Source organism: Peromyscus californicus, unplaced genomic scaffold, assembly GCF_007827085.1.
Source record: "Peromyscus californicus insignis strain IS unplaced genomic scaffold, ASM782708v3 Scaffold_9__1_contigs__length_137607984, whole genome shotgun sequence".
NCBI lineage: Eukaryota > Metazoa > Chordata > Mammalia > Rodentia > Cricetidae > Peromyscus > Peromyscus californicus.
Genome location: NW_026294617.1, coordinates 39,205,816 through 39,232,569, shown reverse-complemented (window position 1 = coordinate 39,232,569; position 26,754 = coordinate 39,205,816). Strand labels below are relative to the sequence as shown.

At 36.6% G+C, this 26,754-nt stretch overlaps 1 protein-coding gene across 1 annotated transcript; it reads right to left on the bottom strand.

Annotated features, from left to right (window-relative positions):
* Positions 1-11,189: 11,189 nt before the first annotated feature.
* LOC128106472 (arylacetamide deacetylase-like 2) lies at positions 11,190-26,366 on the bottom strand. The gene is made up of 5 exons (XM_052731985.1): positions 26,229-26,366; positions 22,428-22,650; positions 19,782-19,851; positions 17,574-17,745; positions 11,190-11,792 (listed from the first exon to the last, which is right to left on the bottom strand). The coding sequence occupies exons 1-5, from the start codon at positions 26,364-26,366 to the stop codon at positions 11,190-11,192; spliced, it is 1,206 nt and encodes a 401-aa protein (XP_052587945.1).
* Positions 26,367-26,754: the final 388 nt, after the last annotated feature.

The window sequence follows — 26,754 nt, the reverse complement described above, 5'->3', positions numbered from 1 at the left end:
ATATATAGAAGATGACTGCAAAAAGAAATTGGTGATAAAATTTAACTACTTTTGTCTTTTTGTTATTAGTATTACCTTATTACAGTTTTGCCTCCTTCTATTCCTCCCAGTTCCTCCCTACCACTCCTCCCATCCAAACCTGCTCTCTGTCTCCCATTAGAAAGGAACAGGTTTCTAAGAGATAACAACAAAACATAGCAAAATAAAATATAATAAGATAACACAGAAACCCTCACACTGAAGTAGGACAAGGAAAACCAAGAGAAGGAAAAGAACCACCAAAAATGTTCTAAGAATTGAAAACCCACTCATTCACACATTTAGGAGTCCAATAAAAATACTAAACTGAAAGCTATAGAGGGCCTGGTGCAGACCCCTGTAGGCCCTGTGCATGCTGCTTCAGTCTCTGTGAGTTCATATGAGCTTTGCTCGGTTGATTTAGAGGATCTTGTTCTCCATCCTCTCCAGCTCTTAAACTCTTTTTGCCTCCTTTTCTAAGAAGTTCCCTGAACTCTGTAGAGAGAGATTTGATGGAGATATACCATTATAGATCTGTGAGTTCCAAAGTCTCACTGTCTGCATAATGTCTGACTGTGGGTCTCTATATTTGCTCCCATCTGCTTCAAGAGGAAGCTTCTCTGATGCTGGCTGAGAAAGGCATTGATCTATGAGAATAGCAGAGTGTCATTAGGAGCAATTTACATTTGCTTTTTTTTTTTTTTTTTAGACCAGAAGTAGTTGGTTTTACCCTAAGTACCTGGGTTATTCAGTCTGTTGTTTTGTTTTGTTTTGTTTTGTCACCCAAGCAATATGAGGTATAGGTTCCATCTCAAAGAGTGGGCATTAAGTCAAATCAGACATTTGCTGGTTACTTCAACAAATTTTGGGCCACCATTGCCGTCGCATACCTTACAAGCAGGACAGATTTTAGATAAAAGGTTTTGTGACTGGGTTGGTGGTTACGTTTCTCCTTTGATAGCCAGTAGGGTACTTTCCCATACTAAATATTCTAGAATGTAGTGATGAAGGTTCTATGTAGGCACCAGAACACCCTCTCCATGTTCAATGAGTTGTGTAGGTGTTGTCTTCAGCAATGGATCTAGCTACCAGTTTGTGGAGAACAACCTATAGTGTTGACAACAGCCTGAATTGTTTGGGGATTTCCCTGGAATCCCTTTGGACAACAACTCAATTGGATGTAATCCAATTGGATGTAACTCATTGGCACAGAATGCTTTCTGAACACAACACAGGTAGCACAAGCACTAAGATCAATGATTAACAAATGGGATCTCATGACACTCAAACACTGCTATAAGGCAAAGGACACCATCACTTGGACAAAGCAGCAACCTACGGAATGGGAAAATATTTTTACCAACTCCACATTTGATAGAGGATTAATATCCAAAATATATAAAGAACTCAAACAACTAGATGCCAACCCCCAAAAAAAACCCAAATTATTCAATAAAAAAATGGAGTACATACCTAAACAGATAATTCTCAATAGAGGAAACTCAAACATCTGAGAAACACTTAAAGACATATTCAACATCCTTAGCTATTAGGGAACTGCAAATCAAACTACTTGTGATTCCATCTTACTCTTGTCAGATTGTCTAAAATCAATAACACAAATAATAGTTCATACTGGCAAGGAGAATGTGGAATAAGAGGAGCATTCATCCACTGCTGGTGGGAGTGAAAACTTGTACAGCCATTATGGAAATCAGTATGGTGGTTCCTAAGAAAGTTGGGTATCAAGCAACCTCAAGATCCAAGTATATCACTCTTGGGTTGTGGGAGCCCACAACTGACTCAGTTTCCCAGTTTGAATCTGAAGTCTATTCTGAGTCAATAGAGTTCGGGCTTGCTTGCTCCAGGGCTGTGAGAAACTCCCAATTAGCCCACAGGAAGGAACACACTATCTAGCTAGACACAGGCTGCTGATGCAAGCTGGAGGTACATCAAGATACAAAATGAAACTGCCTGCTCCTTGACCTAAGGCAGGATAGATAGTGATTGAATGCCTGTGCTGTAAATTGTTCTACCTCTGTCCTTCAAAACTGTATATAAGCTGGCTGTGAAATAAACTCAGGGCTGTCTGGCATTGACCAGCAGACCTCTCAACTCTTTTCTGTCTTCTTCATTGTGTCTTCAATCTGCATACCTCTACCCAGCTACCCAGCTGACTATCGGCAGGCTCCAATATTGGGTGTATTATATACCCAAGGGATACTTCATCCTACCATAAAGACACTTGCTCAAACACATTCACTGTTGCTCTGTTCATAATAGCCAGAAACCGGAAACAACCTAGATGTCTCTCAACAGAAGAATGGTCAAAGAAAATGTGGTACATTTACCCAATGGACTCTAACTCAGTTGTTTTAAAAAAATGACATCATGAAATTTGCTGGCAAGTGGATGGAAGTAGAAAACATCCTGAGTGAGATGGCCCACACTTAGAAAGATAAATATGACATGTACTCACTTATTTGTGGATATTAGCCATTAAATAAATGATAATTATACTACAATCTATAGAGCAGAGAGGTTAGGCATAGAGGAAAAGACTGGAGGCGGGGGCATGAATCTCCCTGGGAAGGGGAAAATAGAATAGATTTGTATGTGTTCACACAGCTGATAGATTTGATGCTGTTGTTGTGTCAACCAAGTAAGACTGGTTTGCTTCTTCAGTGTTCGGTCTTGTGCTTTGTGTAGCAAGAAGCCAACACTCTTGGCCATTTTGTTCGGTTTGGTTTGGTTTGGTTTGGTAATTCCTGGAATATTTCAACTGAAATTAAGAGTGTGAGCAAAGAGAAAGTGAACTTGAGTTGGGGAGAATGGAATCAGAGATAACAAAACAAAAAAGCTGAACAAAACACTTAAATCAACCAGGAACCAAAATAGAAAGTTCAGAAATGATTGGAACACATTAACACTTGTGCAATACACACATCAATGACCCGCTTGGAAATTACACCTTAACTTCTTCCAACAGAGTGAGTACTTAGAGAATCACAGGCAAATAAAGTTTGAAATTTTGCCTTGAGTCTTTATACATGTCATATATTATTAATTCAGTCTAATCTATCCATATGTGAACTGAGAATCATATATTTTCTACACAATATGGTCTTTCTGAGGATTACATGGTAAACTTCACCTAAGGGATTAGTTTACTGTATGTCATGTCATAACCATCAATGAAAGCAATTAGTCTTCACGCTACACATGGAAATAGGCAAATAGCATACTAAGGTCATAACTGATAAGAAATCAGTTCGATAGGAATGAACAGAAAAATGAAGTAATTAATAAAACAGAGTGGTCACATACTCCTTTGATATTAGGTGAAGTTCAAACATGAAACTAATAGTATATGTTTGTCACTGATTAATTCCAACAAAGTATAATAATAGTAAAAATAAAATGCTGGGAAATGTATTAAGGAAATGTATTACCTGCTATATTTTTCATTCTTTTATTTTTGCCTCAAGGTGAATGCAATTGCTTTATTCAAGTTTTTACCAGCATAATAATGAAATCAGACAAGGTTTTGGAATAGAATATATTTGTGGGTATATAGTTAGCAATACTATTTGCTATTTATTAGGAAATAGTAAATATTTCCTAATAAAGGAAAACTGGAATTTTAATTTAGAGAGATACAATATAAAATTTAATTTCGTTCATTTGAAACAATTCTTCTTCACACAGCTATGACTTAGCCCCCAAATACCATTTTCCACATCAGTTTGAAGATGTGTACAGTGCCTTGCGGTGGTTCTTATGAGAAGACATTCTTGAAATGTATGGTGTAGACCCTAGAAGAGCTGGTATATCTAGGAAACTTAGCTATAGCTGTGACCCAACAGGTTTGTTTGGGATCTTAAAACACCCTATATGTAAATATATTTGCCTCAATATTTGAAAGATCAATAAAAACATGTTATTTTATTACCAGTTAAATTATTACAGAAACACCTGCACTGATGTTAGGAAATGTTTATCTATACAATGTCTAAGCTTGTTCTGTGTCAACAACTTTTTTTAGTATACTATGACAGAATACATTTTCTAGACTGCTGCTTGAATATAATTATTATGGTCAGTTAGGTAATATCCTATACTGTTATATTGAGGGTTGTACTAGTAAAGTTGATCAATGAAACTGATTACCATAACTGAGAACATGGTAACTGTAGTATAGACAATTGGAGAATGCCAAAACTGATATAATATTTCTTGGTATCAGAATAATGAATTTTCCAAAGGAAAAATGTTATCCCAGAGAAATATGAAAGTAATTAGTAGGTTCATAGTAACCTTTTGCTTGGCAAAGCGTTGACAATTTTCAGATACGAATTGTTCATGAAATTTCAGGGTGTTTAGCTACTATGAGTACATTTCATTTGCCACACACTGCTACAATTACGGTACCTTTTTCATTCCCAGAGGAAAAAAGCTACAAATTCTGTGATTTGTTCTAATATCCTGTGAAACAAATGTATAGTATATCCCAGAGTTTGAATTCTACACTGCATGTGCCTCATTTCTCTGGAAGGCAGCCTGGTACAACATGAGGTACACATCAAGAGTCAAGAACTTTTGGAACTAAATCAGTATCTGACTATGGGCTTGCCCATTTCTCCTAATCTCTATAAGCACACATTTGTTTTCCCTGTTACATTATAAACCTTTTTTTATATGTTCCAACTTCTGTACTTTTTAAACAATTCTGACCCATAATTATTTATTATCTGTATAAAATACCATATAATATGCTATGGACCATCACAGACTAAAAAGAAGCAGACCATTCCTAGACCTAAAACATTTTCAAGACAAAAAAGCTCCATGCAGCAAACCCTAACATTCATTGTTTTGTCTTTTGTAACGTGTGCACTACTTAAAGGAACACTTTTGCCTGAGATGAGTGTTGGTACCCTCTCAGGGTTACAGCTGTGACGCTAAATTGAAGAACCTCCCCTCATTCATTCTCCTGAATAGGACATGCATAAACTACCCCCTCTCTAATATGTTGAAATGATTAGCTCTCAGTGTCAGAGCAAAACAAATGTGCATAACAGTTAAAGCTACGTTCTCATTATCTTCTTTGGTATTTGGCTGAAGTTAACATGTTTAATAATATAAGACTTGCCAAAATCATAAATATCCATTCTGGAGAAATACGGAATATTATTTCCACTGATAGTTTTGAAATTCAGTCTTGAGCATTCTGTAGAATATGTCTACATGATGGCAATAGTTGCATTAAGGAGTAGACACTGACCATACAAAAAATTGGAAAATTCTGTGGATATTTTTGTTGTATATGATTATCTGAATTTATCTCATTTCTACATATTGTTTCCAGATGAAAATATGCCTACTAGTTAAAATATTCATTAAAATGTAATTTTAATTCCTTTTCAGATCATACAGCATCCAGATATTCAAGACCAAACTCAAAATTCTTTCCAGAGCCAACCCTTCCTCTCTCATTCAAATTTGTCTCATTTACCCCATCAGGCTAATTTTAGATGCCCTAATATCTTTTAATGTGCGGCCTTCTACTAGAGCAATGGTTCTTAATGTTTCTAATGCTGTGACCCTTTAATGCATTTCCTCATGCTGTGGTGAACTACAACCATAAAATTACTTTTGTTGCTATTTCATGACTGTAATTTTGCTATTGTTATGAATTGTAGTGTGAATATCTGATATGCAGGATATCTGATATGTGACCTCTAAGAAAGGGTCATTCAACTCCCAAGGGTGTCATGACCCACAGGTTGAGAACCAACGTACTTAAAGCATCATAAATGGTACCAGGGACTTTTCTTTAAGAGAAAACTTGTCCTACCTCTCCCATAGGTAAGAATCACAAAAATTTTCTTGGCTAGGAGTGGACTTTAAGTCCAACTCTCCTCTCCATGGTGGGATTGGTTTGGATTAAGCTTGCACGAGTCTTGTGCATACTGTCACAACTACTGTGAGTTTGCATGAGTTCAGAGGACATTTTTTTTTAAATGTCGTCTACCATCACTTCTGGTGCTTACACTCTTTCTGCCCCTCTTTGGAAATAGTCTGAGTCTTTAGAGGAAGGAGTAATTTTTTTCTTTTAGTCGTTTCACAAATCCTTTAATGAACAGCATTTCATCCATCAGAGAATAGTTCATTTAACCATTATGAAATTATCACATCAAAAGTACTTGAAAGCACTGTGCTGGCTAGTCTATGCCACCCTGACACATAAAGTAGAGTTGTCTGAAAGGAAGAAACCTCAATTAAGAAAATGCTTCCATAAGACCCAGCTGTAAGGCATTTTCTTAATTAGTGATTGATGGGAGAGGGCCCAGCCCATGGTGAGTGGTGCCATCCCTTGGCTGGTAGTCCTAGATTCTGTAAGAGAGCAGGCTGAGCAAGCCAGGAGTAGCAAGCCAGTAAACAGCACCCCTCTATGGACTCTGCATCAGCACCTGCCTTCAGGTTCCCACCCTATTTGAGTTCCTATCCTGACTTCCTTCAATAGTGAACAGTAATATGAAAATGGAAGACAAACCCTTTCCTCTCAAACTTCTTTTTTTTTGTTGTTGTTGTTGTAATATTGTTTTCTTACAGAAATAGAAACCCTAACTAAGACAAGACGGTACCAGCACAGTGGAATGTTGCTGTAACAGACTTGGCCATGTTTTGGGGAGGATTGTAGAAGGACTTTGAAACTGTGGGCTAGAAAAGACATTGAGTGAGGTGATGTCAGTGAGCTATTCTGTACAACCTTGGGAGATAAGATCCTTGAGAGCAGTGCAGAACATGGAGACCTGATTTGTGAAGTTTCTGAAGGAAGTTTATAGACTCTATCAGGGCTGTTTGCTATTCTGAATAGAGATTCTGTCATCCTGGCCAGCTGGGGGTGAAGAGACCAGCATCATTGAGGACAAATCTTGTAGAAAGTGCTTACCCAGGGTTAGCATACACAAGCTATGTTCCAGAAGTGACTAAGATTATTGGCAGCTGAACTTGGTAATGTGTAAGGGTCACCGAAGTGGTGACCAGTAGAGGCTATTGGTGAAGGTGCAGCCTCTCTGTCAGCTGAAGGCCCAGGACTAAAGGGGTCATGCAAATGTTGAGACTTGACACCATGAAGAGAGCTTATGAGAGGCTACTGGTGAAAGTGCAGCCCCCTTGCAGCAGAAGACCCTAGCATTTTGGAGATGCCAGTACCATGGGATAACCACCAACAATAGCAGCAGTGGATGAGTGGAGCCAGCTGAAGCCTATGAGACAAGCTGTGTGTGCCACAGAGGGCAGAGCTGCAAGAAGTGATTCAGGCCCTTTAGAAGAGTCCAGAAGATAGAGAGTGGATCACAGACATTGCACAATTGAAGTTTGATTTTGCTTTGATTCGATTATGACTGTTGAAGTAAGTTTTTTCCCTCTTAAAGTAAGGGAGTATTTTACTGGAGTCCACAGTTGAGAGACTTTGAATTTTAAAAGATGTTGGATTTTAAAAGAGATTGGCTATTTTAAAGGGACTGAAATTTTAATGTGTTTGAATTTGTAAAGACTGGAACTTTTAAACTTAGTTATGTTTTTAATGTGAGATCTTGGGGATGAATAGAAAGGAAAGGTGCAGCTTAACAGTGATGTGTTTGCGTGTCAAGTTGACAAGAGGTCAGCACTAAATAAACACATACCACATAGTCAGTGTATATGAACATCATAAAGTCTACTGAATGAGCCACAATAAAGATTAGCTTTTATAGTGCATAGTAATCTCACCAACAAATTAGGAATTGTACAACCAGATATGTACTTCTATATATCTTGTCTATAAGAAACTGACTGGTCACAGTTCTGAAGCAATGACTTGATTCAAATTTCATCTCACTCCTAAGACGCTATTTCATTCCAAGTCATAATTCTCTTGGCAAATTATATCTTCTAAAGTAAACCTGTAGTAAGGAGTCTGTACAACAATATATCAACACCTTTACAATTTTCAAATTTTCAAGTAAAAATCTTTACCAGATGCTTATCTATTTTTGAGACAGGGTTTCTCTGTGTAGCTTTGGCTGTCCTGAAACTCTCTCTGTAGATCAGGATGACCTTCAACTCTCAGAGATCTGCCTGATTCTAACCTCCCCAGCACTGGGATTAAAGGAAGGTGCAACCACCATCCAGCAGATAACTATCTTTCTGAAAATAGTATTATTATTTACATTAATGAACATTTTCACATTTAAAAAAATGTAAATTCTTGCTAATTACTGTTCTTCCTCTCCTGGAACCTTACCCCTACAGGTGTTCTACAAGGACACACAAGAAACCCTCACTGTAGCTTCTGGTTAACTAAAAACTGGCAAACCCACAAAGAAGCTACTCATTTTGTAGATGCATGAGAAACAGTCTTGTGAGAAGCTCCTTCTAAAAATCTACAGAGAACCATTTATCAGTTATAACTATGTAAATAAAAAGATTCTATGATAGGCCTATATGAAACATTTCCTTAGAGATTCTTAACAATTTTACGTTTTCCCTGTATCTGAAAGACAAATTTACTGATTTTACTATCCTCTTCCTTATTAAGAAAGTAATCATTTCAGTTTCACTAAGAAGGACTCTGACACTGCTGTGTAAATGTGATAGAGCAGTGGTTCTTAATCTGTGGGTCCAGACCACTTTAGGGGTCAATTGATCCTTTCAAGGGGTTGCATATCAGATATTTGCACCACAATTCATAACAGTAGAAAAATTATAGTTATTAAGTGGCAACAAAATAATTTTATGGTTGTGGGTCACCACAACATGAGGAACTATATTGAAGGGTTGCAGCATCAGAAACCAGCTGTTGAGAACCACTGTAATAGACAATTAATATTTAATTATGTACCTGTTGGTTTCCTAGTTAAAGAGCAAAGTGAAAACACTCTTCTTTATCCTTTCTTCACTCCCAAAAGTCTGAACTCTGCTAGTGGAAGGCTGGGAGTTCATGAAGAAAGCATCCTTAAAGTAGACTTCAAAAGAGAGGGATGAGCCAGGACTTCTGATTATATGCATAGGATCCCTTTTGTTATTCATGAACCCTAGTTAAAACCTCATTCAAACTTTCCAGGCCTGCCTCATCTGTGCTATGAGATGCAAGACACAAGCTATATCATGAGTAGTTCAGATTACATGGGGACAGACTGAACTGGGTTGAGGGTAAGTATAAAGTTGAGTTGCAGAATCTGATTTTTGTTCAAGTTCTCCCATTGTCTATGGTGAAGCACATAGGTATATTCTCCCACGGCTGAGGCCTAGGGCAGAATTCCTGCAGTGTGGAAGTTCTACCATATCCCTATGAATGACTCAAAACTCCAAATGGAGTTGGTGCGTGTTTCAGATGTTGAGTCAAATTTCTTTTGGTAAATGACAGAAATAAACTATGTTGTTTTGGTTTTTAAGTCAGAACTTTTTCTGTATACCAGGATAGCCTAGACCACATGGTAATCCCACTGCCTCAGTCTCCCACAAGCTATGATCACAGATATGAGCCACCATGGTTGAACAGAAACTGGCCTTTTGGAAAAGATTCTAAATCTTTTGTCAAAACTTCCTTTCTGATTATATAGTGTTGCATGTTGATTTTCGTTCTCAGGAATAAAGAAGGCAGTATTTTTTAATAAAGCAGAACAAAATGAATTCATGCAAAGATGACCAAAAACAGCTGTATGGTGCATGAACTAGCTTTTGGAACCTAGGTCCTATGCTGAGAAACTTTGCTCAGCCTTGGTGCAGGGAGGAGGGAACTGGACCTGCCTCAACTGAATCTATCAGGCTGGGCCTACTCCCCATGGGAGACCTTGCCTTGGAGGAGGTGGGAATGGGGGATGGATTGAGGGGGAAGGCTGGAGAGTGGGAGGGGGGAGGACAGGGTAATCCGTGGCTGATATATAAAATTAAATTAATTATAAAATAAAAATATTTATTAAAAAAGAAATTTCCCATAGGAGAATGCCCAAAGAAGAGGAAATAAATAGGTACTAAAACTAAAATTCAAGATAAAACAAACAAACAACCCTCCCCTAAACTTTGCCTGTTTGTTTTCTAATGAGAAAGAGAAAGGAAGGGTATGATTTGGGTGTATGGAGAAGTGGGGAGGATGTGGGAGGAGTTGGGGAAGGGGAAACCACCAATCAGAAAATATTGTGTGAAAAAACATATTTTCAATAAAAAAGAAACCACTCATAATGGTACACCTCAAGAAAAAATAAATAAAACATGCTTTTGAAACCGAATATTGAAAATAAAATCCATGTACTTGGGGAGAAAATATCAAACAAAACATAATAAAAACAGCATATTCCTGTAAAATTATGAGACTCAAAAAAATCTGTTACACTATCAAATTTTACAAGAATAAGAAAATTTGAAGGCCGGGTGGTGGTGGCGCATGCCTTTAATCCCAGCACTCAGGAGGCAGAGGCAGGCAGATCTCTGTGAGTTCGAGGCCAGCCTGGTCTCCAAAGCGAGTTCCAGGAAAGGCGCAAAGCTACACAGAGAAACCCTGTCTCAAAAAACCAAAAAAAAAAAAAAAAAAAGAAAGAAAAGAAAATTTGATTTTCTTTAAATACCATAGAGCAAAGCAATTTTTCAGTAAAAATTTCATATCTGTCAATAATTTAATATCTAGTCAATACTAATATGAAAAATATCAAGACAAACTACATATATATGTGAATGAATAAATGACAACTATCTGAGAATTTACATATAATGATAGTAATGGATATTTCTCTAATTCATGAAGCAATGGCTCCTTTGGCGACCACCATAATAATAGCAAATTATAATTCAGGGGAAATACACTAACTTACATTTTGCAAATACAGAGTTTAAAAGACAGAAAACAACCAGGCGGTGGTGGCACACGCCTTTAATCCCAGCACTCGGGAGGCAGAGCCAGGCGGATCTCTGTGAGGCTACTTTCCTGAGTCCCAGGAAAGGCACAAAGCTACACAGAGAAACCCTGTCTCAAAAAACCAAAAAAAATAAGACAGAAAACATAATACTTAGTTCAAGAACACACAGTAACCTTTAATTGATTCAAATCTAACTTTAGAGAACACAGATCATATTGTTCTTTTCACAACTAAAATATTTTCACAGTTAAAGTTCATCGAGGGAAACTGTAATTATAAATTCTTGTCCAGCCAACTAATATACATATCTTTTATCCTCAGTCCTAGTTGCAAGTAAAGTGGTGACGTCATATATGATAAAGCTCCATGGATTCCATCCTCAATATGGTCATGAAAAACTTGAACTCCAACATTTTGAAGTCTTGAAACATACATAATTCCATCATCCCTCAGGACATCATATTGGCAGGTAAGAACATATGTCCGTGGCAAATGCTGTAACTGGACATCATCAGCTAACAAGGGCAATGCTCTGTGATCCATCAGTGCTGGCAGTGAATAAGTGGATCTCCCAAGCACAGGCTCAGTGTACACATGGTGCTTTCTATACTTTTCAGGAAGAAGAGTGCTCCAGTTAACAAACCTAAACAGAGGTCTGGATTCCAGAGGCATGTGCTGGTTTTTTCTCATTGCCTGTGGAAGCGCCTCATCCTTGGTGAAAAACAAACTCACGAGTTTTATGGCTATGTCCCTTGTCAGAACTACACCATGTTCATTGTCTCGATGAGATGGCAAAGCAGTGTCGATCACCTGTAAGCCAGGATAAAGTAAAGCTTGCAGCTTGAGTTTATGCTTTACTTCAGGATCAATCTGCACCTGAAAAAAAAATATGATGTCCAGTGAGGCAAGGGTTTTCAATATTTCAAAAGACAAAATGTAACCCTGACACACAGACATGGGAACAAACGTACACAAAGTGCTGTTGTAAAGTATGGTTATGTTAAAAATGCCTTTAATCAGTATTAAATGTCAAACCACTGAAATATCATTTTAAAAATGTTTCTTGAGTATATGAGAAAGGATGAGAAAAAAGATAAGGGAATCCAGTGATAGAAGGTAAAAGGATGAAAGATATACAAGTATGTTTCACCAAATGTAACTAATAGAAATAACACAGTCTTAAAGGTGATGGAGGAATTTAGTTGATAATTTAATTTTAGATTTGTAGGAATTACTCTTGAAAACTGGCCAGGATGTGGAGGACTAGAGACTATAATGCTCAGCCCTAAATGGGACATCTATATAACTTAGCTCCTCCTAAGGCTCAGGTGCAGAGAGATTGTAAGAGCCAGAGGCGGTGGGTGACTATACAGAAACTGTCTAGACACAGCAGGACAGTTGCACATATGAACTCATGGTACTTATGGCAGCATGTACAAGGTCTGTGCAAGCCAAACCAGACTAAATCCCTGCACAGAGGGAAGTGGGCATGAAGTCTCACTCTTAGTGGGGGAGCTGTTGACATTTGACAGCTGCTGGGAAAGAGAGAAGCAGCTTCCTCTAAGATTGTAGCCCTTGGTAAATTGAACATGATCCAGTAGGTAATCCCATATCCAGGACTATGTGGGAAGGACAAATTAGACTCAATGTGGTTTTTTTTTAAAAGAGGACATCAACTTAGGTGGTTAGGGAAGAGCATGAAATTTTTTTCAGAAAACTATTTCTTTTTTATTGAAAATATAGTCTTCTCTTATACAATACATCCCAACCATAGTTTCCCCTCCTTCCATTCCTCCCAGCTCCCCCTCAACCTTCCCTCTGCCCCAGATCCACTCCTCTTCTATTTCCCTTCAGAAAAAAGCAGGCATCCAAGAGACAACAACCTAACATGTACAAAAAATATACACTAAGAGAAGTCAAAAGCCTTCATATTGAGACTGGACAAGGCAACCCAGTAGGAGGAAAAGAGTCCCAAGAGCAGGCAAAAGAGTCAGAGGCACACCCACTTCCACTGTTAGGAGTCCTCCCCAAAAAACACCAAGCGAACAGTCATAACATATAAATAAATATGTGTGTATATATACATATATATGTATGTATGTATATGCACACACATGCATATATATGTACATATACATATACATACATATGACCTGGTACAGACCCTTACAGGCCCTGTGCTTGCCACTTCAGCAGAGAACTAATTTCTCTTTTAAAGAAGACGAAACCAAGCACACTAATATCTAATATGTTGAAGAAAAGGAGACTCTTCCTCAGCAGGTCTTAGGTGAGAAGAGAAAAGCAACCTTTACTGAGCTCCACAGGCATCCATTCTGATACTCTACAACAGATTTTAGGACAGGTTAAGTAAATTTATGTATAGAGAAGGTATCCCCTGAGAACTGCCTTATCTTGCTTATTGATGCCATGGTGAGAGTTCATGCTGGAGTATAGGACAGCAATGAGATACAAACTAAAGGTATAGAAAGACTAGTCAAAGTAATTATGGAAGAAAATTTACCAAATCTAAGTACAGTAGACATTTTAGTATCCATGACTAATACAAACTTGTTTCACATTATTGTTAAAATGCTAACACAGAACAAAGAACTTTTAAACTTCAAAGTGTGAAATACCTTACAAAATGAAACTTAACAAACTTCTATCTAATCAAAAACCTATACACTATAATAAACCTTCAATTAATTATAATATGAAATGAGATTTAAACATTAATAAGAGCCATGCAAGGAATAAATCCTTAGGACTGAAGAGATTTATCCAATGATTCCATAAACTAATCAATATTCACCAAATATACCTATAAAATAAGAAGGATAATGATGTTTCCAATATCATTCTATGAAGTCTGTATAGCACAGCTATCAAAGCTGGATGAGGCCAGAACAAAAAGGGAAATCATTGATCAGTTTCCAAGGTGAACACAGACTTAACAATCCTCAATAACCAAATCAAATTCAACAACACTTGAAAAGGTCATATAATAGGATCAAGTTGACTTTATTCCAACAGTGGGGAAAAAAAAAAATGGCCGGGCGTTGGTGGCACACGCCTTTAATCCCAGCACTCGGGAGACAGAGCCAGGTAGATCTCTGTGAGTTCAAGGCCAGCCTGGTCTACAGAGCGAGATCCAGGACAGGCTCCAAAACTACACAGAGAAACCTTGTCTCGGAAAAACAAAAAAAAATCGTTCAATCTATACCAATTTATAAATAAAATTCTATATGCAAATATAATGAAAAACAAAGACTGAAATAGTTGAAATATAAAAGATGCAGAAAATTTTCTTACAAATCCACCAGTCATTCATGATAAAAAAAAAAAAACCTCAAATTAGGAAACACAGAGTACTTTTCAGAAATACAAAGACAATTCACAAGAAACCAGTAGCCAACAATAAACCAAATGAAAATAAGACTGAGAACATTTCTTCTAAAGTTATAAGTGAAACAGGGGTATCTGCTCTCACCATGCTTCTTCAAATAACAATGGAAATATTACCTGGAGCAATAAGAAAAAAAGAAATGATAGGGTATAAACTGGAAAGGAAGAAATTGATTTTTCCATATTTATGGATGAAACTTTTTTAGAAACCTGTAAATATTCCACCAGAAGGCTCTCAAATCTCATAAATACTTTTCCAGAGCAAGATGAAATAAAATCAGCCATGACTTTCTGGAACCCTGGTACAAAGTTCAATAACACCTCATTTTTGTATCCCTTATGCCTGTAAAACTAGGATCGCATAGACAGTCACATTCTAGTGCCTGTAAACATTGTATCCTGGTCTCCTTGGACCATGTTGGTGGTGGCTTCTTTGTGCCTTCATGGTTTAACTGGGGAAGATTTCCTCAGACATTCTCCTTTCAAATAAAATTGTATGGTGAGCCTAAAACTCTTGATCTCAAAGCATCTTTCCTATTGAGAGTTCAAATGTTCTCTTCAATGACACTAATCTCTTTAATAACCATAGTTAGTTTGTCTGAACTCTCTTTGTCCTCAACTTAACTAGATATAGGCTCCTTTACTCATCAACTTGTGTATTTTTCATACTTCTGCCTTGCTATATGCTCTCTTCTACTCTAAATCTGATGAATGAAGTAACCAATAATTATGACACAGCCTAACTGCTATTCTATCTTACAGTTACCCTTGGCAAACAAATCCATTACTTTTAACTCAGTGTCACTTGAAGCTCAAGACGAAAGGCAGAAGGCAGCCAGATACTTTGATAGAAATTAGCACAACCTGCTTCTAATCTGATTCCTAACAAAGTATGCGTTCCGCATGGAAACCTCATGAATACAGTCTTCTTTGTGCTCACTTCAGTTAGCAATTGAATCTTGCAAACTCTCCCAATTATTGTCTGTCAATCACTGCTTACATCGCTTTCCAACTTCTCTAGGCTGTATTCCTTCTACACAGCAGTTGAAACTATGTGGTCAGTCCTTCATGACAATAATTTCATTTCTCAGTGTCAATTATTTTAGTTACTTCTGTTGTTTCTATAACAAAATACCTGACAGAAACCAAGGGGGAAAAGATTTATTTTAGCTTATAGTTGGGTGAAAAACAGTCTACATACTGAAGAAACATAACAGGTTGATTTGTGTCAGTGAGACTAAGTAGCTGTTGCTTGCTCCTATCTCAGCAGAACAGGGAAGCAGAGATATGGGCCAAAGCAGAGCTGGTCTACAAGGAACAAGGCAGGTCCCCAGTACCCCACTTTCTCCAACTAAACTCTATCTCCTTAAAATCACACAACCTCCCCTTCTAATGTTTTAACTCAAAGTCTATCAGTAAAGGATATAATAGGTAGATAAATAGTCAATCTGTTTCAACTGACAGATACAGACTATTTGAACAAATGAAATATAATACTTTCTAGAAATTACCAACTTCTTAAAGCATTTAGTACATTTAAATGTCTATTAACAAGGCAGTAAGTTAAAAATATTTCAAACATTAAAGTAATAACAATTACAAATGATACTGTTGTAGAATAATATTTTAAGGTGTATTACTTTAGTTTATGTTGCATTTGTTTAATTCTGTGAAGCTGTGTTACTTTGTCTGTCTAAGACACCTTACTGATATAATAAAGAACTGGGCTGAGGGGTCACCAACTGGGCTGAGGGGTCATCAACTGGATCAGGCCCTCTGAGTGGGTGAGACAGTTGATTGGCCTGATCTGTTTGGAGGCATCCAGGCAGTGGGACCGGGTCCTGTGCTCATTGCATGAGTCAGCTGTCTGAAACCTGGGGCCTATGCAGGATCGCTTGGCTCGGCCTGGGAGGAGGGGACTGGACCTACCTGGACTGAGTCTACCAAGTTGATCTCAGTCTGTGGGGAAGGCTTTGCCCTGGAGGAGGTGGGAAAGGGGGCAGGCTGGGGGGAAGGTGAGGGGGGCAGGAGGGGGGAGAACAAGGGAATCCATGGCTGATATGTAGAACTGAATTGTATTGCAAAATAAAAATAAAAATTTTAAAAAAATTAAAAAAAAAAAAAGAACTGAATGGCCAATAGCAAGACAGGAGAAAGGATAGGCAGGGCTGGCAGACAGAGAGAATATACAGAAGGAGAAATCTGGGCGGCAGGAGAAGAAAAGAGATGGAGGAATGAAAGGAAGTAGTATCCAGAGAAGGAGGAGGACCCCAGGAGCCAGCCACCCAGCGACACAGCAAGTCAAGGAGTAAGAGTAAGATTTGCATAAGTAAGAGAATGGGAAAAGCCCAGAAGCAAAAGGAAGATGGGATAATTTAAAGTTAAGAAAAGCTGACGAGAAACAAGCCAAGTTAAGACAAGCACTTATGAGTGAGAATAAGCCTTCGTGTGTGATTTATTTGGGAGCTGGTGGGCCCCCCAAAAAAGCAAAAACCCCCAACAACATGATACTATATTGGAGGCCATAGCCAGTTCATTAATAAAGGGGAAAAAAGACATAAGGATTGGAAAGGAAAACTCTCTAGTCATTAAAGATATGGTTGTACAAAAAATTCTAGAAAACAAAATTATAAGTGAACTTCTCCAGGATATGACAGTATATAGCTCATATAAATATCTGCTATAATTTTGTGTGTCATCAATAAATACCTGAGAACTGTTTAAATTATTTAAAAATAATTATAAACTAAATTCAATAGGAGAGATACATTATTTCTACTCTAGCATTTTAATATTGTTGAGGAATTGAAGAGACCCTACTTAAAAATGAGGTCTAGTGTATTTTAGCAGGAAGTTCAATATCAACATGGTGGTAACTATCCCAGAGCCTGCATATCCCATTACAAGCCTTATTAAAATACTATTATGTTTTTCTTTGTTAATGATAAACAGGATCCTCTATAATGTTTTAATGCCTGAGAAACACAGTACTAGAACCAACTTTTACAAAAGAAAATGAAGGTTGAAATAAAAGTAATATCAACATGAAGATAGACATGTAGATCAATATAAAAGTAAGTATATAACCCAAATTAGTCCTGTTATTATTAGTGGATGTTTCACTCAAGTGCCATTGTAATTCTGTGGAAACGAATGCTCCTTTTCAAGGAATGATACCAGATGAACGGATCCAGCCAAAGAACAAGGAGCTGAAACTGCTACTCTCCACCATAGAGCCAAAAAATACCGTACCTGCTGAGTCACTGCTGCTGCTAGGGTACCCCCAGAGCTGTCTCCTGAAATAGCAATTCGGGTAGGATCTACTCCATATTTTGTAAGAATTTTATCCTGAAGAAAAAACTTGACTGCAGTGATGCCATCTTCAAGTTGTGCAGGAAAGTGATGCTGAGGAGCTAGCCTGTAGCTTTAACACAGAACAGGAGAGCATGTGGAGCATATGTGTGCAACAAGGTCTCACACATATAAGACATGCCATTTAACCCCAAGCCACACTGTTCAGCTTTCAAAAATTGATCCAGAGTTTTTTCCTATTGTTTAATTAAAATAAAAATAAATATAAAGGTATTTGAAATACATAATCAAGTCAATGGATGACGTTATACCTGAAGCTAGCAAATTGTTACAAACTCTCTTAGGTTTGTAAGTAAAATTTTTATTTCAAGTGCATTTTATATTGGAGATATTCCATATCTTTCTTTATATTCTTTCTCTCTTTCTTTATTTTCTTTTTTTCTTTCTTTCTTTCTTTCTTTCTTTCTTTCTTTCTTTCTTTCTTTCTTTCTTTCTTTCTTTCTTTTTCTTTTTTCTCTCCTTCCTTTCTTTCTATATCCCTATGTCCCAGACACAGTTTCCCCACCCTCCTCTCCTTCCAATCCTGTCCCCTGTCCTGCGTTCCCCACCCCCACCCTTATCCATCCACTTTTCCCCTGTTTCTATTCTATTCAAAAAGAGCAGGCCTCCCATGGATATCAACACAACATGGCATATCAAGTTGCAGTAAGACTAAGCACCTCCCCTTGTATTAAGGCTGGACAAGGCAATCCCCTATGAGGAATAGGATCCCACAGACTGGCAAAAAGGAGGCAGCCCCTGCTCCCATTAATTGGAGTCCCACTAGAAGATCAAGCTGCATAACTGTAACATACATGCAGAGGACCTAGATTAGTTTCATGCAGGCTCATGTTCTTTTTTTTTTTTTTTTTTTTTTTTTTTTTTTTTTTTGGTTTTTCGAGACAGGGTTTCTCTGTGTAGCTTTGCGCCTTTCCTGGAACTTGCTTTGGAGACCAGGCTGGCCTCGAACTCACAGAGATCCGCCTGGCTCTGCCTCCCGAGTGCTGGGATTAAAGGCGTGCGCCACCACCGCCCGGCAGGCTCATGTTCTTAATGTAAGTCACTGGCTATGAAAACATCTTGTTCTCTTTTCCTTCTTCAGAAGGTCAAAATTTATAAATATCTATATTTAATGTTAAATGTTGATGTTTCAGTTCCTAGAATATAATATAAACTGCCCTAGAAAGTCATAAATAATAATTTAGATGTATTTATATACACAAAAGATGCTTATATCTATTTATGTCAAACACAGTAAATTTAGCACAATGCAAATCATAACGATAAGATGAAATGGGTAACAGTTATAAACCTGTATCATTACATGAAAATGAACTTCAAATATTCCAATTACTTTAAATTACTACAAAAAAGGAGACTGTCCCAGTATCATAATCTAATCATTAATATCAAAAATTCTTCTGGGTACTATAAGAATAATAAACATGTTAGCAACTACTTCCTTTGAAATATCATTATATAAGATTAAATATATTGTATTCTTATTATGTTTTTTTGTTACTGCGAACTAACGAGAAGATGGAAGAACAAATTCCTCTTAAAAATGATGAATTTCAGAGTCAAACTCAGATTCAGAAATCTAGAGTATATTAATATGACAAAGAAAAGGATGGGCTGTCCTAAGATATTCCAATATGCATGCTCCAAATACAACCAGAGTATAAATTACTTTTGAGAGTATGTGTCAAAGATTTCAACTGGTCCCAAACTTCATTACCTATAACTTTCTAAATAATAATTATTTTGAAACAAAACATTTTATTCCAAGCCTAAATATGACCAAATATCTTAAGCATGCAATGATTAATTTGCTCTCTCCTGTCTATGTGATACGGGACACAAGTGGTCCATGCAGGATCTAAACAACAGAATTTTACAAAATGCTAAACTTAGGAGATGATTCAAGATTTTCCACAATTAAAGGAGATTAGTTGGGATCCTTTATGGGGTAGTCTATGAAGCCATTGTAACAGACAACATGTAGTAAAATTTAAAAATTATATTTCAGACATAGGTGTGTTATTCAGAAATTAAACATATACGCAGTTAAGGCAAAAATCATACTAGTCAAAGAAATTTAACTCTTACTCTATTCCCACAACAACAGCATCAAGTTTGTTTGCAGTCCATCTATTCAGGAAATCAAAAGCCCTCTGCTCTAAAAAGAAGAGAGAAAGGTCAAAGTACTCCTTATAATTAAAAAAGTAACATAAATAATGATGGGTATCTCTATGAGAAATGTGATTTCAGATTTAAGCAGGAATCTTTGTTTCCTACCCGTTTCCATGCAAAGGTCACTACACCAATTCAGCATTCTTGAATCTCTCCAGAGAGGAAGGGGGATGACTTTGTAAATCAGTATTTTAAAGAAATAATTAGGCTTGGCACAGTCTAGTTTCATCTCACCCTCTTCTATTAGTTACACAACAACCCTTATCATATCCCTTTGTGGACTGTTGCACCGTACTATGCTCTGCTCCTTCAGTCTGGAGGTTTTAAACAGTAGAAGTTAATTTGTCTTCCTACAGTCACGAAAGCTAAGTCTATAATCCAAGACTCTCCTATCAACAGCTAAACATTAACTTTCAATTTCTCCATTAGAAATAACCATTTTAACATTCATCTACATGAACTCTTGGCATAACCTTTCAATTGGGCTATAAACTCAAGAAAAAGGAATGTAATAGCTCTCTCTTTAAATACATATGTGTGTGTGTGTAGACATGTAAGAAAATGAGAGATGAGAGATGATATATATATATATATATATATATATAGAGAGAGAGAGAGAGAGAGAGAGAGAGAAATGTAGATAATTGGCTGTCTAAAATAGCAAAATAATTCCTTAAGACCTCTGCTTTTTTAAATACATCCTCATATATAATGGTACAGTAATTAGGACATTAATGCAAAGTCTCAGGTGGTGGTTCTCAACCTGTGGATTGCGACCCCTTTGTGACCAAATGACCATTTCACAAGGGTTGATATCAGATATTTACATTACTATTCATAACAGTAGCAAAATCACGTTTATGAAGTGCAGCAAAAATAATTTCATGGTTGGGGGTCACCACAATGAGAAACTTTATTAAAGGGTTTCACCATTAGGGATCTTGAGAACCACTGGTGTAAGGAATGGCAACTATGATTTTAAAGCTTTGCTCAGCCTTGGTATAGGGAGGAGGGGACTGGACCTGGCTGAGTTACCAGGCTGGGCTGACTCCCCAGGGGAGACCATGCCTTGGAGGAGGTGGGAATGTAGGGTGGATTTGGGGGTAGTGCTGGGGGGTGGGAGGACGGGGGAATCTGTGGCTGATATGTGAAATCAAGTTAATTATTATATATATATATATATATATATATATATATATATATATATCCCTTAGCAAGTTATTGTAAGGTTTAGATGTACAAATAGGACTCATTTATTTTATCTTGAGTCTCTGCCTAACTTCTGTACTTTATAAATCTTGAATAACTGGGAAAAAACATTTGAAATGCACAAGCAATACTTTAAGACTTGTGCCAAGCATTGGGCAAAAACTGATATGAACCATTAGCTTTCAATGTATTGAAATCTGTTGCCATTTTTCAGGGGCAAGGAAGCATACTCAATTTTCTTTATCATATTAAAACACTCATATCTTTTTTTAATTGGGGAATCTTGGCTATTTAAATATTACCTGAAGCTAATAAATATTCATATATTATTTTAAAATTTTTATAATTCCATTTTTGCTTGTTTTTATAGTCTGCTTACAATGACTTTACATACATTGTTACAGTCTATTATTGAATTTTCCAAAGTTTTTATAAAGGCCAATTTTTGATATTTTTACTTTTATCAGCTATATATGTCCCTTATAATTATTACAGGAGTCAAGCAGAGAATCTGGACTTCATGGATAGTGCTTGTTATTATAAAGTTCTAATTTGTATTTTCTCCTTAGAGTCAAGTTGAACAACTTCCCTCTAAGCTTTACCATTACTCTTACTAATGTTATTTGTAACAAATCACAAACTTCCTCTTGTAGCAAGAGCATGCCCTTCTGATATACATCCTGTAAATGTTACAACTGCTAAAGGTATTCTGAACCCCAGGAGAAATCTCTATAGCAATTGACTTGTCCACGTCATTTTTTAATACGTTTTATCCCACATTTTCATGATGAGATTAAAATGCTACCTCCAGTAAGGGATTGGTCTGGGGCTCACTTGCTGGCTTCAGGAAGCCCTGAGTGTGAACCCCTGCACTGCATAAAATAGGTGTGAGTCACATGCCTACATCCCAGTAGTCAAGAGGCCGATGATAAGTAAAAGGCTACCATCTGCTAATTAGTGAGCTCCAGAGCAGGCTGAAATAGATGAGTTCCTAACTCAAAAACAAAAGGAAATAAATGTTGATCAGTTCAGACCAAACCCTGCAGTGAGAATCTCTATCAGGTGATTCATCAAAAACGTTTGTACCTGTCATTGTGTTGGATATCCTTGTTTTCTTTTTCAGAGCTAAGGACCCAACCCAGGGCCTTGTTTTCAGAGCTAAGGACCGAATCCAGGGCCTTGTGCTTGTTAGGCAATCGCTCTACCACTGAGCTAAATCCCCAACCCCCGTGTTGAATATCTAATATGTACAGCTCTACTAAGCATGCCCTTATAAGTATATGTGAATATACCAATACTTGTATATTGCAAACATGCAGCCAGTTTTTCTTTATCCTTCTGTGATGAACTTACTGAAACTTCCGAAACAAAAACCCCCGCCATGAAAATAGATCACAGCTCTTCTTGGGGCTTCCGACTTCCTCTTGGGTAAGTACAAACGCACAGGGACGTCAACAAAGGCCGTATCAGTTACTGTGACATGTTCATCTGAAAGTGGTTGTGTATAATCCAGACTGATTATCATGGAAATAAACTCTTCATATCTCATAACACCTACATTTTCAAGACACAGAGCCTATAAAAGCAAAACAAAACAAGCAAAATAATTCAACATTAGATCTGTAATGTCAGATACCTGTGAAGAAAACGTTTAGAAGAAGAAAATAGGGGAAAAACCCCACAAAGTAACCAAACAAATAAAAAAATTGTAAAATTAACCCCAAATAATATTGTGAAGATCTTAGTGGGTGACACTTCTGCTTTTGAAAATCGCAGGTGTTTTAGATTAAATAGCATTCAGAAAAGCATCTTTACTTACATTTTAAAGACCTTTTGTATTTATTTCTCAATTATAAATTCTCACTAAAAATCCTAACTCTTATAATCTTTCTAATTTTGTATATTGTCATATTTTCCATTCAAAGTTATTTTATTTAATTTACTTTTTAAGTATTATCCTATGACCACATCATACATGATCTGCATTTGCTGGTGTTTTACTCTAAATCTAAATTGGTTTCCCTTAGCCCGCTTCTCTAAAATCCTTCTTCGATTTTAGTGCAGATATTTTTTCTGAGATTAATTTACCAGCTTACCTAGGAACTATTTAAGGAGCAAATTTTGAATCTTCACATCCAATGATACTTTAAATGGTCTTTATTACTGCACGTATTACAGTGTTGTGGGGCACTTACAGCCATTCTCTACATGTACTACAATGTAGGGCACTTAGAGCTATTCTCTACACGCTGATGAGGGAAATGTGTGCAGAAAACTGTACATGTCAAGTCACTCACAAACATGAAAAAAGTTCATATGAACTCACAGAGACTGGAGCAGCATGCACAGGGACTGCACAGGTCTGCACCAGGTCCTCTGCATTTATATTAATGGCTTCCAGTTTAGGGATTTTATGGAATTCATGAGTGTGTGAACAAGTGGGTCTTTTATTCTTGTACCTTCTTTTGGGCTCTTTTCCTTCTGTTGGTTTATCTTGTCAAACTTCTATGTGATAGTTTTTGTTTTATCTTATTTAGGGTAAAGATTACAACGGAACTGAATTTATACTTACTGGGAGAAAAAAATCAGTTTTCTCCAGTGGAGTAACACTGGGTATATTATTCACTCCAGGACAAGCCTCATGTTCAGGAGTAGTTGACCAACATGTAATGGACTCCACAATTTTTTTGTGTGCTTTTATATGGTTAGAGTTTAGGGTTTTTTTTTTTAACTTTCTGGGTGTTTTTGTATTTTGTTTTCTAGGTTTTGGGGGGTTTATTAATGTATTGGGTTTGGGTTTTTTAATTTTATTTCTATTTTTACTTATTTATTAATTAATCAGTTTGTTTATTTATTCTTCTCTCATACAGAATCCCTTCCTTTACTCCTCCCAGGTCACTCCCCATGTCTCCTCTCCCCCAGATCCACTCCTCTGTTTCTCTTTAGAAAAGAACAGGCCTTCCAGGGATATTGGGTTTGTTTCTTGAGAAAGAACTTAGAGTTGGGTGGGTAGGAAGGAGGGGAGGATGTTGAAGGACTTGGTGGAGAGGGAGAATATCATCAAAATACATTTAAGTTTAAAAATTACCTTAACTAATAAAAATATAGTAAAAACAAAATTAAAAAAGAAAACTACTGATCCATGTACTCTCCGCATTTCAATTTTTTTTTTTTAAATCCAGGCAATGATAATCCCAATAACAAATTTCTTTCTGAGCTATATTTGAGATTAGATAAGCCAATATTTTTAGTGCATATAGAAAAGTGCAGTTCATGCTAACATTCAACAAATCTTGTCTTATTATTTAAGTATTCTTTGCATTAACAATTTTGGGGAGGTCAGCGAGATGTCTCAGTAGGTAAAGGTACCTACTTCTAATCATGAACACTTGCAAGACCCACTTGGGGAAAGAAGAGGACTGACTTTTAAATGATGTCCTGTGACTTCTACACATGCTGTGGCATGCACCTTCCCTCCAACACACACACACACACACACACACACACACACACACACACACACACACAAACTAATTAATTAGTTTATTGATTAGTTAAAATGTAGTAAAATAGTTCTTAGTATTTTCTTGCTAATTAAGTATTATCAAATAGATGACCCATTAATATGAGTGCTTGGGAAATATATATATATATGTTTTCATTCCATAAATTCACTTTATAAAATTAAAGTAGCAATGAACTTATTTCTTTTATGTCAACATTTTCTGTATGTAATAGATACTCAAGCATTTTAAGACTATAACAAGAGCAAACAATGTAGAGATTATCACATGTTCGTCTAGCATGCCTGATCTTTAATACACAGAACAATGCTGACAAATATTTACAATTAGTATCCTCACTTTTAGGTTAATTGGTATAATGTACAGTCCAAGAACTTTCTCAAGGTTATATATGGATATTTTACAAAAGTCTTCCAAAACAACTTATGACTATACAATAATATACTTGTTTTTTCAAGGCTATATTTAAAGAACTTTAGTTTTCACTTTAAGTTAAAAATCAACAATTGTTATTGTCTTTGCAACCTTGAATTACAGAATTGAGTGCTAAAACTACCAAAGATTTCTAAATTTGCTAGGATAAACTTTAATTACACCTTTATTTTGCCTCATCATTTTAGATGGACAAGATAATAATTCATAATGTAAAATACATAAAGTATGTATGTTCATTATAGATAAGTGATGGTTCGAAACATTTGAAGCTGAGAAATTAACAGCAGCATTTTGGAGTGGGGTGTTCTCATAATGTTGTGATGTTGATGAAAACATGAATATTTGTCATCCATGGGTTTAAATGCACATGAAATAATCCAAGGAGAAAACCCAGAATTTATCTGTGGAAGTGATATGGGCTTGCTCATGTATTCTTCCATTTACTTCAATGAAGGAACCAGAACATTTGAAAAAGAGACAACTGTGGAGAAAGTGAGAGTCCCGTGGGACTAGCTGGAAGATTCAGAGATCATCATCTAAAGATGGCTGAGTCACAGAACTGTGCCTCTTCCTCTTACACCATGGACTGCTGTCTCTTCTGATCATCTACTAATGTTACTGCCTTTGATGTCCTTCCTCCAACTATTAGAGCTATCATGGGGCATTTGGGAAGGTACCCACTTTACACATAAAAGAGCACAAATTTGAAACAAGCTCAAATTAAAGTTGTTATTCCCTCCCTGTATTCATCTTCTGAATATATTTATTCTGTACTATAAACTGATATATTTAGAAGACAGTGGAGATATAGGTATGTGCAGTTAAAGCATATATATTACAGTGCCAAAAGTGCCAGTTTCTCTGATGATAAGGGAACTATTTGTACATCAATTATATCCACTTTACATATTCTAAGATAACCCCAGAAATTCAGCAATTTACAAATGGAGATAGACAATAGAAGCCATGGAAATAACAAAAGTCCTGATTTAATATCAAACAAATACTATTATGAATAATATATGCCTGTATACTATAATTTTTGGATGATTTTTTGTCTTAGAACTCAAGTGAAAATCAATTTAACAATATTCTTTGAAAAGTAATGTTTCTTTCAAAGTTATATCAATAGTATATATCAAAGTATTCACAAGTGTTCATTCTTAATCATTGAAAAAAATTATATCATTCTTACCATAAGGGTACAAGTTTTAGCAACTGCATCCAAGGCCATTACTTTCCAAGTTTCTTCAATGTTGGCAGGTATAGGTGTATAAATATAAGATAAAAAACTAACACAAAAAAGCCCCAAACAGAGAGTTTTGAATCCCATAGTATCCCAGCCTCTTCACAGTGCAGGAATTAAAATATTTCCATAAATGCTGAATAAGAAGTCACAGGATGAATACAAACTGGAACCCTCTCAGGTGATACAACCATTCTCACAATGCGAGGCTGATTCTCAATTCAAACACACAATGTCAGTTCTAACTAGTTTTGCAAATACACAGACTCTGAAGCAGATGTTGAAATTCATCAAGCCAGGTACCTATTATTAACATGCAATTAAAATTCCCTGAAGCGTTCCTTCATTCTGTGTTACCAACATCAGCAGAAAATAGTTATAGGAAATCAGAGCCCAAATGTAAGCACTGAATAATTCTTGAAGTTATCTTTTGTGGTTGCAATATTTTATAAGAGGTATATAGAAAGTTACTTGA